The 15,254-nt window shown below is 41.9% G+C and overlaps 1 protein-coding gene across 1 annotated transcript in view; it reads right to left on the bottom strand.

Moving 5' to 3' along the window:
• The window catches only part of HSD17B2 (hydroxysteroid 17-beta dehydrogenase 2), a 457,046-nt gene that overhangs the window by 294,832 nt on the left and 146,960 nt on the right, over positions 1-15,254 (bottom strand). The window contains exon 2 of the mRNA XM_078671012.1: positions 3,627-3,839. Within this exon, the coding sequence (XP_078527138.1) occupies positions 3,627-3,839 (213 nt within the window). The remainder of the gene's footprint in view (positions 1-3,626; positions 3,840-15,254) is intronic.

Genomic DNA, 15,254 nt, shown 5'->3' with positions numbered 1-15,254 from the left:
AAGGCCAGGATTTAGATGTAAACAAGAAGGTAAAATTACTGTGCTAGAAGTCATTCTGTAGAACAAGCACTATACATGGGATAATGTACAGCCTACATTATAAGGATATTGCAAGTCACCAAGGTGTTCCATGGCCTTACAGAAGAACGAGGCTAAAAGCAGAGTTCCCTTATAAGTTTATTGAACTCCAAATGCTCCGTTGTAATACTGATGGCACAGAGTGATACTGTAATTTGTATGCCAATCCGCATCACACAGTCGAACACAGAAGTTTACCCAGTGGGGAAAAATGGACAGGCAGACTGCATCACTCACTTCAAATGTGCCTTTCTTTTATGGGCAATAGGCCTAAGGCAGGCAGTTATGAATACTGACCCCTGGGAGCCTCCTATCCAATATGTAACTGAGATCACAAGAACTATTCAATTTCATTACGCTTAGAGACTTCACATCTCACTTAGAGTGAGAATCACATTTGGAGGTTGGGTTGCACCCTCATTCATTCGAATGAGAAAGTCATGCCCGGTAGCAGGGTTAAATAGTGACCACCAGAAAGACAGCAGGAGTCCATCTGTCGTAAGTGGAGGCAATCTGCTGATCCTTCCTTTACTACTTGGGGATTATATATTACCCAGGGCCAATTTGGTAAGTCAGCTATATTGACTATTCAGTACATATTAGTGAGATTTTGCCATTTTCTTGATCATTGTGAAAGGACTTTAATGTCACTTCCATGTTGTTATTGACATTGTGTGAGTCATTTGTAAAATATGTTTATCCCATTGTAAGGATCACTTAATGTTTAGACCAAAATTATGAACATTTTAAGGAAAAATAACCCTTATATGTAGTAAATGGTGAAGTGACCACAACCAAAGTTTCAGTCAAGACCCAAGGGGGCTTATTTATGGGCCCTTGTGCCACTTTTGAGCCGCTGGTGCATCACTTTTTGTGACGCACCAGCGTGCCATGTTGCGACATATTTACAAAGTGAAGCATCTACGTAGATGCATCACTTTGTAAACCCCTGTGCCACATTGTACCTGTGCCAGATATAATGTATGCAGGGGGGCGTTCCGACGCAAGAAAGGGTCACAGAAGTAACACAGTGAAATCTTGAGATTTCACTGCGCTACTTCTAGGACGCAAATGCATCAATATCTTACGCCTGCCTCATGGCAGGAGTAAAACTGATGCAGATACATTTAACATGGGACTTGCCCATGTGTAAATGACCCATTGCTTGAGTTGCGTCACTTTTGTGACACACTCCAGCAATGAGTAATTTTTGCACCTACAGATACGTCGGAAATACGGACTTATCTGTAACTCCTTGCGACATAAAGCATCATACTGTAAATATGATGCATAATTGGTATCGCAAGGAGGGCACACTGAAAAATGATGCATCGCTGTTTTCTCACAGCGTTGTGTCACTTCTCATAAATGAGGGCCAATGTATTTTACATTATTGACTTTGAAGTTCCAACAAAGAACCTACATGAGGTGCTATGAATGGTGCTAGTGTTGCAGCGCTCGTGAACAGGGAATGAGTGAAGTACAAAGATTTTGTAAACAAACAATACAAACATTTTAGCTTCTGAAAACAAAAGGTGTGTGAGTGTTACAGACAGTAATCCTAAGTACTTATTGATTTAAAAAAACCCACAAACAAACTTCTCCAAAACAGAATTACAATCAACATGTTTATACCAATAGGTATATTTTAAGCGGGGTCTTCATTAGGACTACAGTCAAAGGAATTACGACCCCCTATCAGATGTGTTAAATCAATTGGTAACCCTGCGGGCTAAATCGCCAGACACTGAGTGGAACTGTAATGCATATCATCAGTAAAAGGACAAGTAAGTGAGATGCTCAATGCCAGAGATGGATCAGGCTCGAACTTTAGCTTAACCTAAGAATTACTATCTGTAACATCCATGCATACTATTTGATGCTTAACATCAGAGCTGCTTTTATTGATTATATGTAGATTATATTCGCATTTCACTCGCCATTCACAAGCACTGTGCTGGTTTACACTATTTATGTACGTGTGTGGTTGAAACTTAAAATTAAAGGATATAAAATACCTCCAATCTTGATTGAAATGTCATGTGTGGTCACTTCATCATTACTATATGCAATTGTTATTTCCACTTAAGCTATTCAAGATCTTGGTCGATACATTAAGTGATACCCTACAATTTGATAAAATCACATAAATGAGTCTGATGGAACCACTCCTATTATAAAATTAGAAGAGTACATACATCTTATTGGAACAGAAGCAGAAACTAGTGCAAATAGTTGAAGCCAGAATTCCACACACCATCTCCCAAGACATGGTCGCACTAGGAAGAACAAATAGATGGGCCCAATGAGAAAGAGAAGAACTATTATTGCACCTTCAGCATGAAGTGCATATGTCGGCCACATTTCAGTGAGGTAAAAATAAGGGTTAACCAAAGAATTGACAAAGGTAAGGGGCCTTGATTTGTGTGTTAAGTTTTTCCCCATTTAGGTTTAAGATGAGAGGACATAATCTACAGCATTAGAAGCATAGAAAGAAAAAACAGACTCTAGAGTTTTCCAAGAGAAGCTTTTGTTGCCTTCCACCATATTCTCACTACTCGGTTCCACCCCAGTCAATTTAGAGGCACAGTTTGGAATTCTGCTAATCGTATGGTTAAACATCTGCCTCCACCCTCAGTCAGCTAGACAGGCATGTCAGGATAAGCTAGAAGTACCGGCCTATCATTTCTGACATTTGAGGTCATGGGACTTGTGGGACTTGACTGTTCCAAAAGTTACCTGTGCAAGCTTCCAACGACCTGAGGGAGTCTACTGTCACACTGCATCCTGTGCAGGTGCAGCAAGCTGCCGGAGAAACATTTGGAACACCAATGGTCTCAGAAGAGGTCTATTGTCTCTGTCACACTTGCACTCAATTTAAGGCAATGCCTTGAATGAGCTTTCCCTATATGGACACATCACTGGAACACTGGTTAACGTTAGAAATTCCCAAGTCTATGACCCATGGCCACATGAAACATAGGACAATCCCTTGGATCCCCCTTCAAAGCTGCGTGTACACCACCTCAGTGCAAGGGTTCCCAGAGACTCCCCAGACCACCATACTGTACAAGGCACTCATTTCCAACAGTCAGCCTTATAGGTAACCTGGAAAAATAGGAGATCTGCAAGGAATATTGATTTTTGCAAACAAAAACCGAGAAAGAAATTAAGGCATAGACTTTCGAGGATGAAGGCAATGGTCTTATGTATGTAAGAGGTAAGTCTACAGTCTTCTTCTTGGTAGGCCAGTGTATTATACTTTTGGCTGATCACACTATGAAATCATGATCTTTCCATAATTAGACATTGTGTTTAAAAGTGGAATGGCTTTATAAATTCTAATCTGATTTAGACTATAAGAACTTGCAAGACGCTGGTGCACAGAATATGTTTCTGCAAGTGACACAGGCAAATTTTTGAACACCGCCTTTGACGCTATTAGAGCTGTGAAACACACACAAAAAGCATGCATTTGGCTAAATACATTACATCCGCCACAGTAAAACATACCTATGATTCTCTACAAATAGTAAAAAGAACTCTACCTGAATCTTTCAAAGATGACTTGACTTCGATGTACGCTTCCTTTGCTTGTTCACAACTGGTTATATCCAACTGGAGAAGAGAGAGTCTTGGGGAACAGGTGTTTCTTAATTCATCTGCACCTTTTCCTTTCTTATTTAGAACTCCAGCAAACACTTGAAACCCCAATTCATCAAGGTGCTTCGCTAATGCATATCCTAAACCAGAGTCACAGCCTGCAGGACAAACGTGAGGAAAAGCAAATGAGTAGAGACTGTTTAAAAATTACACTCCCCAATCATCCACGACCTTTCCTGGCAACAGTACTTATACAGACACTACTTTTAAAAAGTTTTTCCAAAGTAATCTCCTTATACTCCCAGCCCTTTGTGCCAGCTTTAAAAATTGTTTATATTTTTGTTCACCATCTCACTACTACTAGGTGTCACCATCTCACATTGTCTTCCATTTCTATGCATATATTTTCAATTCTAACCGCCCAGAAGTGAGGTTTCTTTTTCAAAAATACATCTCTATATTTAGATGCATACAAAGTTGGTCCTTGACCCGTCTTAGGTGTGGAACGTCTGGAATAGCCATTAGTTGAGAGTAAACAACCCCAGAAATTGGTGATTCTCCACCGCACAAGTATAAATAAAGGAATTTCAATGTATTGGTGCTTTAACCCAAGGGTTGGCCTGCCCCACAACCACCTAATTCACACAAAGTAATCTCCCAAAGAGGAAGCACTAAAGATCAAGTCCAATTCTCACATTGGACCATCACATGTTCCATAAACCATCTTCTCAAATATCCATAGTTAAGGAGTTGACAGCCATCCATATGTAACGTCCAATAAGGAGCCCTATATGTCATTGCTTAAAAATACATGGTCAATCTTTAGTCTTCATTTCTTCCTAAAGATAAACAATGACAGTCCAGCCAATGTGTTTTGTCCCCACATGAGACTTCTACAGGGAAAAGCCTTTTTTTACTGCCAGATTTACAGGAATTTAACATGGTTTTAAGAGGCAATTGTGGATTATATGTTTGTTGACCAGTAATTTGACTGAACACAGGACTCATAATCCCTGATTACGTCGCATATGGGTCGAAAGGCATTGGCTGCGCTGTCTTTGTCTATTTTTGTCAAGAAATGAAGAATAAAGATTGAAAATGTATTTTCGAGGTCAAAAAACTTTATTTCGGTCAATTTGACCTTAAAAGTACAGCTACAATTGGACAAGTACATTTACAATTTGTGGGTATATAAAAAACAGAACAAGTCCAGATACATAAAATAAAGACACTTGATTTGAACGTGCAGAACATGACCTGTCACATTTATATGATATAATCTATTCGTCAATTCATGAGTAGAAAATGTATTCATATAAAACTATTAATTAATTTTTTGGCTAAAAACAGTTTCTAACAACAAAGTGCTTGTGCAAATATACTAGTGTAATACAGTAGACAAGGCCTCCTTTCATTCATACTTGACTCTATCCCTTATTTGTTATTATAGGTTTGTTTATCATCTTTTAAGAAAACAGTTCAAGTGGACCACAACCAGCAACTGAATACACATTCGGGAGGCTAGTGTCATGTTTAAATATCTTAAAAGCCTCAGAGCAGCGTCTGGTCCCTACATTTCTGCAAATCTGCACCAGCCACCATTTTCTCGTTTTATTATAGCCTGGGCAACTGAAGAAAACATGAAGAGTTGATTCCGTTGGGCAATCACATGCCGGACAGCTAGGTTTTGTGAGCCACCCCAGTTATTTGTGAAATGACGGAGTGGCAAGACCCCGTGTCTGTACTGCAAAAACAACTTTCTTGCAAGTGCCGGTTTAATCTCATTCAAGGCTGGCTCCAAGCTGTACCGGTCCTTTACCGCCAGGAATAGTGTAGTCAGTTTACCCGCTGAAGGGTTGCTTTGGAGTTGAGCCAGTTTGAATTCACCGTAGCAATCCCTCAGCGCTTTCCTAGAGATCAAGGAACATGCAGCTTCCGGGTCATCCCAAAGGTTGGCTCTGCCCAGGCTCACTAGCGTTTGACGAACAAAAGTGAGCCAAGGTAATTTGCCTGCCATTGTTAGGGTCATCACCTCTCTTAATTCATCCCTGAGGTCTACAAGTTCCGGAGTAGCCCAAAGGCGACGCCAGAATAGAAGGGGTCTAAGACTGGTTTCATCCATAATGGGCCTTATCCCCAAATCCAGTCTTAGTGGGGTTAGTGGGGTACTCCATGGGAGGCCAAACAATTGCCTAAGAAAAATATTTTCTGTTTGTGTTAGACTCTCGGGACTACAATGTCCCCATAATTCTGCCCCGTATGGAGCCCCTCCCCTAGCTTGGACCTTATCAATTTCTATTGCAGGACTCACTGGTTTGTAACTTGATTTTTTATAAACCTTCATCAATCCCCCAGAACATTGCACTAATCTAAGTGAGGATTTTTTAATTTGAGCCCCCCAGTACATAGAATCTTTGATGGTAATACCTAGGTAATCAAATGAGATTACACTTTCAAGGGGTTTGCTGTAAAGAGATGGATTAGGTCGAGTACTTTTAGGGGAATTAAACACCATAACTTAGTTTTTTGGAGGTTGATTTCTCACCCTCTTTCCCTGCAGAATGCATCAAAACTGTTCAATACCCTCTGTATCCCCATAGGTGATTTAGATACCAGCAGGGTATCGTCAGCGAACATCATGGCTGGGATTTTCCGTGAAGCCAATTTAGGGATGTTAAGGTCTCGCTCACTGAGCAAAAAGTCTACTAACCCATTTATATAAAGACTGAAAAGGGTCAGGACGAGTACACATCCCTGTCGGGCGCATCTATTTACAGGGATGGGATTCGTAACAGTCCCCTCCTTTCCATATCTAATTTGGGCATAGTTTCCTTGATGCAGTCGCTTTATGGCTTGGCATAATAATGTATTTTCATTCAATGGCATATAAGTGTCTTTATTGCACATTATATTTGGATGGATTACTACACCCAAGCCCATGGACATTTGAAATCATGGTTTCTGGAACATGTGATTGACCAATGTGAAATTTAGTCTTGATCTTTGAGTGCTTCCACTTTGGGAGAATACATTAGTTGACAGTAAGTATCTGTGCCATAAGCTTCACCTCCCCAGTCAAATTCTGAGACTCTTATTGCTACAGGCTTTAGCATTCTCATTTGTATTATTTACAATCTATGTAGAATTATCCAATAAGTATCCAAGCAAAAGTCAGGTATAGGAGAATGATTGAATTCCACAATAACATAAGATGATTGCAGCCCATATAGGTTTCACTTGACTAGATAAGCTTAGATCGTCATCAAGGCTTATAAGTGCTCTAGAGTTGTGGTATAACATGTATCAAAATAATACCCAAGATAAAGGTATTTGTGCTCTAGTCTAGTGTCTCAGATGGCTTTTGCCACCACAAGAGTTATTTTTTTGTTTTAAAAATTGGCTAAAGATCTGAGAATCTAAAGAATATTTTTTCAGCTATTGAGTCTGGTGTTTCAGGCTGAACATCAATGACATAGTAATACTTCAAGATAAACTGAAGACTTTTAAACTTTGGGCCATTTCTTTTTTTTTGCAGAGTTTTATATAGCGCGAACTTGACCCACAACGATTCGGGTATCAGAGCGCTTTACATAGCACCAGTTACCTTACATGAGGACATACATTCATTTTTGTTAGGCAAGGGTAGATTAAGTGATTTGCCCAGAATCGCAGGATGTTCAGCGTCGTTACCGAGACTCGAACCCAGTTCCCCAGGTCCGAGATCGAACGACCTAGCCGTTAGGCCAACTCCTCTTAGTGGGATTTTGCTTTAGAAATCAATTTTCAGTTTGTTAGATGATTGATTAGATATGCATCCTATTAAGTACATACAGATTAGTATGGTTGACCGAAATTAAATTCTATATTGCGCATAGTTTACCACAAATTAAACAAGTTTCCACAACGGTAGAAAAAAACAGCAAACAGCTTTTTCAAACCAAACTTACAAGTATATAGCATTAAAAAGACCCATATTATCAGATCAGGTAATCTTTTGTAGGATAAATCCAGAATCTCCAATTTGGTAATTGGAACATCAGCACGCATAAAAGTAATAAGTTGGAATGTAGCAGGCCAAAAATGGACAATAAGGATTGGTTGACTTATATAAAACAGGACACCTGCTGTTTGCAAGCAATGTGGGCCATTGAAATCATCAACCTTGATGGATATTCAACAAACCATTTACCTCCTCAAAAAACACAACCAAAAGGCAGACCGATAGGAGGTAATGCTGAAGTGATTTATACCAAAACCAATGAGAAACATACAAACCGTGGAGCTAAGAATTCAGTAGTGGTCACTAATGATACTGAATTTACATTTTCCTCCAGGAGGTTGGGCCCTAGTCAAGCCAGATGTACTGCTATTCATAGAACAGCTCATTGCGCCAAGGCTGGCGGAGCCAATAAAGATGGCAATTAAGTGTATACACGGAGGGCCTCGGACTATCAAAAATTAATGCACATTAGTGTGTGGTGATTTTAATTCCAAAATGCATCCCTTATTGCTGAATCCAATGCTAAAGGACGAAGACAGCATATGAAATATTTCTTGCACTTCCAAAGAGCACCACGTTCGTACAGGGAAAAGTGAATCCATGTTTGAAACTCTACACTGGCGTAGCTGGGGGGGTGGGGGGGGGCAGTGGGGGCAGAGTTCCAATGCACCTGCCAGGTGAGGGCTTCCTTGTGGCGGCGCTGCCCAGAGTGTTGGCATAAACAAGCAGAAAGTCCTACCCTGGCCTGTGCTTGTTGCCTGGCAGGCCAGAGGGCGAGGCCGGCACCCGTGTCACCTGTTTGACTAGCTGCGGTCCATCTCCTTGGGTACGGCGGGCACTCAGCCATGCTGCAGTCCCAGCGGAGTGTGGCCATCAGATCCCTTTGGTCTCTCGGGCTGGACTGGGGCCGCTTGCCTGGCGTGGGGGACCAACCACCGCCCACCTGGTGCCCTCGGTGACCACTGGTGCCGAAGGACACACAGCCAGGATGCGTTGGTGATGAGCGGAGCTGCCTGTGAACATGGTGGACCCAGGTAGGGGATGCTTGTTTCAGAACTGATGCTGCTGCGCCATGGGACTCGCATCCGAATTACCGGAAATTATTATTTTTCATGACTTGAAAGAAGTCTCCTTGCTCTAGAACATATTTATTCCACACCATGGCTTGGAGCTTTCATCACCCCCACTTTCCACACACATTTATTAGTGCTTTTCACTAGGACTCAGTTACCTCTCCACTGGTCCCTCGATTGTGTGAAGCCGCTTGGACGCACAGAGTCTGACTGAAGCGTGGCCATCTCAAGCCACTGGAATTCCCCCAAGTCCCTGCAGCTAGACCTCGCCCTTTCTCTCCATCTGCGCCCCTTTAGTGGCCATGTTAGGAGGATTCTCAAGCCTCCTGAAGCTTCCCTGTGCTTTGTGTCCGTCTGAGGCCTCCGCCTTTCCATACACAACTTCAGAAAAACATCTTAGTTGACCAAAACAGGGCGTCCCTAACAGCCAGAGGAGGTGCAATAATTATGTGGCTCGAAGAAAAGGAGAGTTCACACGTCATGTAGTATTTGGTGTCAGGTCGTGATTTGTCATTTCCCATCTTGTGTATGATACTAACCCAAGCTTCTGAACATATTTATGCTCTATGATGGATGCAATGTGCATTCTGAAATATGAAGTCCAGTCTACTCCATATTAAATGCAATGCATTATATTCCGTTCTATTTTACATGGGCTTGTAGTCTTGTGGCCAAGGAAATCGCTGTTTAATTTAGCAGACTGTGTAGGGTATGTCGGAAGTGAACATCGCATCCAGAGGGTTGTGGGACATAATGTTTAACTTCATTCAGTGCTGCCTGTCTGAGTTATTGCAGCCAGGTTCTACTTTTACATGAAGTACAGTGAACCGTGTCAGACATCGCGAGGCAGCACGTGCTGCACCTTTTAAAGCCGGGTCACTTGAAAGCCCTTCAACTTGCCGCACCTCTCGAGTCAGTGCAGAGAGTGAAGTAATGGTATCTCTCACTCTGCTAGTTTCTCATAAAATTAAAGATGTGCTTGCCTTTTAAACTAGCAGCGCCTAGTGCGCAGTCATGATAATCTTCAGCTGCCTGCACTGTTACACGATGTAGTTTTGCAGTCACTCACAGCCTGTGTCTGTTGAATCACTCGTTTTCACGAGACGTGCCACTCCACATACAGCCGCACTAAAATCATGTTAGGCCGCTCGGGGTTTCTAAGCCACAAAGTCAATAGAGCCTAGTGTAGCTCTGACAGCATGTCGGGGTCATGGTGTGATCTGTGCCTTGGGCAGATAGATCTTTCCTAACCGGGGGAGGGGTGGGCGCGGACCTTTCAGGGTTAATGATTTTTATTGCGGTTGGAGTCAAGTTAGCTTTTGGAAAAAAACATTTCTACTCATTTATGTTGCATTTTTTTATTCAACCCCAGCGTGTTTCCCTTGTTTTCATTACTTAATGTTACTCTCGTGAAGGTGTCACTCATTGTCATTGAAACGTCACTCATAATTACACTGAAATTATGAAACGTCACACATAGTCGTCTGAAACCTTGGCAGCTATGTTGCTTTCTTTGTTATGTGTAGAGGGAGTGGGTTGCAGGCTCTGGGCTTGGACACAGTGACAAACCGGCGCAGTAACAGGGGCAGTGTTTTAGATGGGCCTGCACTTCAAAATACTCTTCTCTTCAGTAATGGAACTTTTGTTTCACAATTTTGTAGCGACCCAGAGGTGTTAAAAGTACTACAATGTTCCTTGTATATTGAGCAGTTTTCGGGCAACACACAGTGTCAAGTCATGGACGAGGCAGATAGGGTACAAGGGTCCTGCACAAGCTATGATGTTATGAGTGAGATGTCACAAACAGGGTAGGTAGAACTGATATAAGTTTTAGGTTTCCTTCTGCTTTTCCTTCATCGGCGCAGCTAGGTGGGGCACTATTTTGGGGACGGGGGCTGTCTAGCCCAGGGTCGTGTCATGTATGTGCATGTAACTTGCATGATCGAGGTAACTATTAGCGGCTACCCTACGTGTCTCTAGGACCTCTTACAGGTGCTCGCCGTCCTTTTTCCCCAGCACCCCCCAGGAGGGTGGCAATCTGAAGGATAGCGCCAGAAGCTCTAGCTACGCCTCTGAAACTCTAATTGAGGGGGTTATAGGTCCATTGAATGGCCAAAATCCGCCAGACAATACCCCAAAATTTGCATTCAGATCTGGGAACAGGCAAAGTGTTATTGACTATAAGGCAATTAACATCAAAGCATGGCCCTTTGTTGTCAATGTGAAAGTGCACAAAATAATTGAAAGTGATCACAATCCTCCACTCTTTGATACAGTGCACTCATACAGAGCTCTCTCGCTTCTCAATCGAAACAATTTGTAGATGGTCAAAATGATGCCTTGCCACCCCACAGGTGGACCATTGTGGTCAACAGATTTATATTTCCAGTAGTAAATTGGTGGCCCGGCAATCTTTGGTTATAAACACTGATTTGGAGATGGGGGAGTAAATATTGAAAGAATTTGAAGAGCTATTGGCACAGACGGCTGCAGAGAGACAAGCATTTGCAATGCAATAGGTCTCGCTTTTGCAAGAGTTTAAACTGTTAGCATTGTAATGATAATGCATTTCATTTATGTGTTTTGAAAACCTGCAAGCGGTGCGTAAACATGCACTTTGCACTTATAGTTGTTGCTTACTTGAAGCAGGGCTGGTAGTAACTGCGCCTCTTTTGCTGCCAGCCTTGCTTCTCCTAAGTAAGGACTACAAGTAGAAAGTGCGTATTTAGCACAGTTTGCAGGTTTTCATGACACATTATTAAAAAGGCATTGTCATTTACAATGTCAACAGTTCAAACGTTTGCAAAAATGCAAACCCTGTTACATTGCAAATACTTGTTCTCGACTGGAATTACTAAAAAATAAATAACCTGCCAAGAAGTAAAGTATTGGCAATGAGAAAATCAACCATTGTGATTTCTACAGGTCCCTTCCTTAACTCTACTTAATTATCTCCCCTCACGCCTTGTCAGAGTCCAAGCCAAATAAATATAAGTTCAGAAGAAAGACTGCTTACCTCATGTCTGTAGTCAGCTACATCATGTCCGTCATCAGCATCCAAGCGTCTCCTGGCTACCCCTTCCCGCACATAGTGTGCCACACCTCAATAAAGTTTGTAATTTGAAACGTGATTTAATTGTGGGTTTGCTGATCCTGGGCATAGGATTTACAGCTGGATTCCCCTTCACGGAGTTAAAATTAGGCACACAACAGAAATTGTGAACCTGTCGCTTATGGCATTTTCCTTTACAATTTACTGAAATTAGGCACCTCAGCCCAATTGCTTCAATGGAAGCACACAGACTTCGACTCCCAAATGGCAGTAGGTCGTCAACTAAAAGGCGCAAGGCTGGAACATGGTCGCTTTGCAACACAGACCAAGGTGGTAACTTCAGCCATGCACAATTTGTACTGAGCTTTAAAAACATGGATTTGACTTATTTTTCTTTTTTAGAATTACAGAAGAGGGAAGTTCGGTGCACTGATCCTGTCAACAAATGCCCATGAAGAAGAGCATTCAATTATTGACACGGCCTCTTTCCCATAACTCCTCAACGCCTAGTCACGGATGTATGAGGTTACAACGCATGCTATTACAACGCATGCCTTTACGACGCAAGTTTTACAACGCAAGTCGTTACAACGACTTGCGTTGGGGGGCGCTGGATAGTGAATAGTTTAATTTACTATTCCAACTCAAGTCCTCGTGGATGGTAGGGAAGGTGTTGGAAACTATTCCCTATCCTAGAGCGCCCCCCAGCGCAAGTCGTTGTAAAAGTTGCGTTGTAATGGTTGCGTCGTAAAGGCACTTCGTTGTAAAAGTTGCGTTGTAAAGGATGTTCCCCCCTAGTCACATGTAAGAAGCACTACATAAATGTAATTACAAAAGACTCAAGTGAGGGAGGGCGCTTCCCTGTGATTAAGCTCAGCCCACAGCTGTTATGGCCATGCTGGATCCTGGAGTTTCCAGACTCGTTTGACCACTGGGAGGAGGAATGCTGCTCTGATATCAGCTGATGCTCCAGGGGATGTTTTGCATTCCTCTTGTACCCTGTGGAGATGCTGGAGCTCCCTAAGCGACTCCTTACTGAACCAAGTAACATGATGGGAGGGATGAGGGAAGAGAGCCCCAGGCAGAAGGAGGTGTGGAAGGGGCTGCAATGTTTCATGCCAGCCACAGAGATGAAGCTGAATTAACAGGGAGAAATTAATTTGGCAGCTTTAGTGATGCTACAAACTGAGCGCGCTGGTGTGCCTCACTGCTCATCACACAAAGCAGTGGCTGGTACGGTGGTCTCCCGAAGCCCTGTACATGGCAGAGGAGAGGGTCTGGGGACCTTCAGAATAGCAGGAAGACCACGAGGAAATTACTGAACCCAGAAAGGTTTGAAGGGTGTGGCCCCGCGGATTGCAGAGCAGAACCGAGCACTTTAGTTTACCTGATGCAGGAATAAAAATAAAACACAAGTGGGGCAAGGGTATTGTAAATGTGAGGAGATAACAGTGTGATTTACAGCCCAATTTACATAAAGTGTTGTAGGGAAGCTAAGCTCAGAGCAACAGTTCTCTGCAAATGAATAGGGAAGCTTCGCCAGAAACAAGTAGGAAACCAAGAAAAAAAAAGTGCCCCAAAGAACACATGAACATGTCAAAGTGTAATGATACAGTAGGTAGTCCCTGCTGTGTGGGAGGAATGAAAGAGAAAAGGAGGGACAAAGAGGCAGGAATAACCACTAGCAAGCAAGGATTTTTATTGGACACTGCAACAAAGTAATCAGATGGGTTTAAGCCCATAAGAGAAGTATACAAGAGATCGTAGGCTTACGCTCTAACTAAAAAAGCAAAACTCATGTTTTACCTGGAAATTTGTCTACAGTTTGCTTAGATTGGTAGGATATGTAATGCTTAAAATTAAAAAAGGCTATGGTCATTAGCCTTGAAAAATTGATGGTTGTTTAACTGCAGAAAACAGTACTTCCACGATATTCAAAAGCAATATAGACAACTGATAAAATATGTAAAGAAAAATAAATCTCTGAAACTCTTGCAAGCTTCACCCGACACATTAACTCAAAAATTCCAGGATCTTTCTCGAAATCTAGAGTTGAATATAAGCACACAAACCTGGATCAATCACTTTGCAACGCTCTAACGAAACGTAGGAGAAAAAACATTATTAGTACCAAGCAGCTTAGTCATAGAGAACCAGGTTTTGTTGGAAAATAATATGTCCCTCGAACACGTCAACACAACCAAAAAAAGTGCAGAAAAGTTGCCCTAAAAGCAAATATAAATCGAAACCTGATATCAGCACAACAAACTATAGTCTATCCAACAATCATGGCTGTTAAATCAAATTACTGTATCTCCTTAACTGTTCCAGCTGGTGTTTGCTTCCATCACTTACAATTGGGGCTAGTCAATGAATTCACTGAAAAATAAGTTGTCCAAGTGATTTGAGCCCAAAACCCGAGCAAAGCTGCTGGCCCGGACAAAATTCCTACAGACATCTATTGGAATCATATGGACTTATGGTCAATTGCATTAACTAGGTCATTTAATAATATCTTGTACTACTAGGAGATACCACTGTCTTGGCAAAAATCAATAACTGTTCCACTACACAATAAGGGGCACAGAGAATTACTGGAAAATTATCGACCAATTTCACTGCTCAATGGAATGGGAAACATTTTTGGGAAACTGTTACTATCTCGTCAAGACCAGTAGTTTGAAGCAAACAATCTAGTATCTCCATACTAAGTGGGCTTCAGGACAGACCAGAGTACAGTTGACCAAGTATTGAGATTAAACCCTATCTGTTCAAAATACATATCCCTTAAAAAGGTTGTGTCTATACTTTGTTTTAACTGATCTTCAAACTGCTTTTGATAGTGTTTATTGAGCTATACTATGGAAACCCTTAAAGAAACAGGGCGTTGTGGATAAGAGATTCCAACTTTTAGATGCATTACACTCTAGAAATACAGCACAAGGGGTGAATACACTGCAGAGATCCCTATACAATGGGCAAGTAAGTGTGTCCGCTAGCACCAACATCATTTAACTGTTATATAAACTATATAGATAATAACTGTTATATAAACGATGTTGTAAAAACACTAATGAAGTTTGACATAGGTGTGCCAAAAATAAACAAAAAGTCAATACCACTACTGTTCTTTGCAGATGACGTGGGGCTAATGGCCGGAACCGGGCTATCAATGTACCATCTTCTGACATGTTTGGAGTCATTTTGTGCTACTCGAAACCTTACCATCAATGTTGGAAAACCCAAGTATTTGATTCCTAACCAAAAAACCTAGGCCCTCATTTACAAGAAGCCTGCGCTGCTGGAGCGTCACTCTTTATGACTATCCAGTAGCGCGGGCCTCTCAATCATATCTATGAAGTGATGCTAAGCCCCCCTGCATGGCTTTGCATGACCTCATAGATATGGAATAAGGCAAGGCAGCGAAAAACGCTACCTTGCCTTACTC

This window comes from Lissotriton helveticus, chromosome 12 (assembly GCF_964261635.1).
Source record: "Lissotriton helveticus chromosome 12, aLisHel1.1, whole genome shotgun sequence".
In the NCBI taxonomy this organism is placed as follows: Eukaryota; Metazoa; Chordata; class Amphibia; order Caudata; family Salamandridae; genus Lissotriton; species Lissotriton helveticus.
Note: the sequence above shows the minus strand (reverse complement) of the source record. Positions and strands in the feature narration are given on the sequence as shown.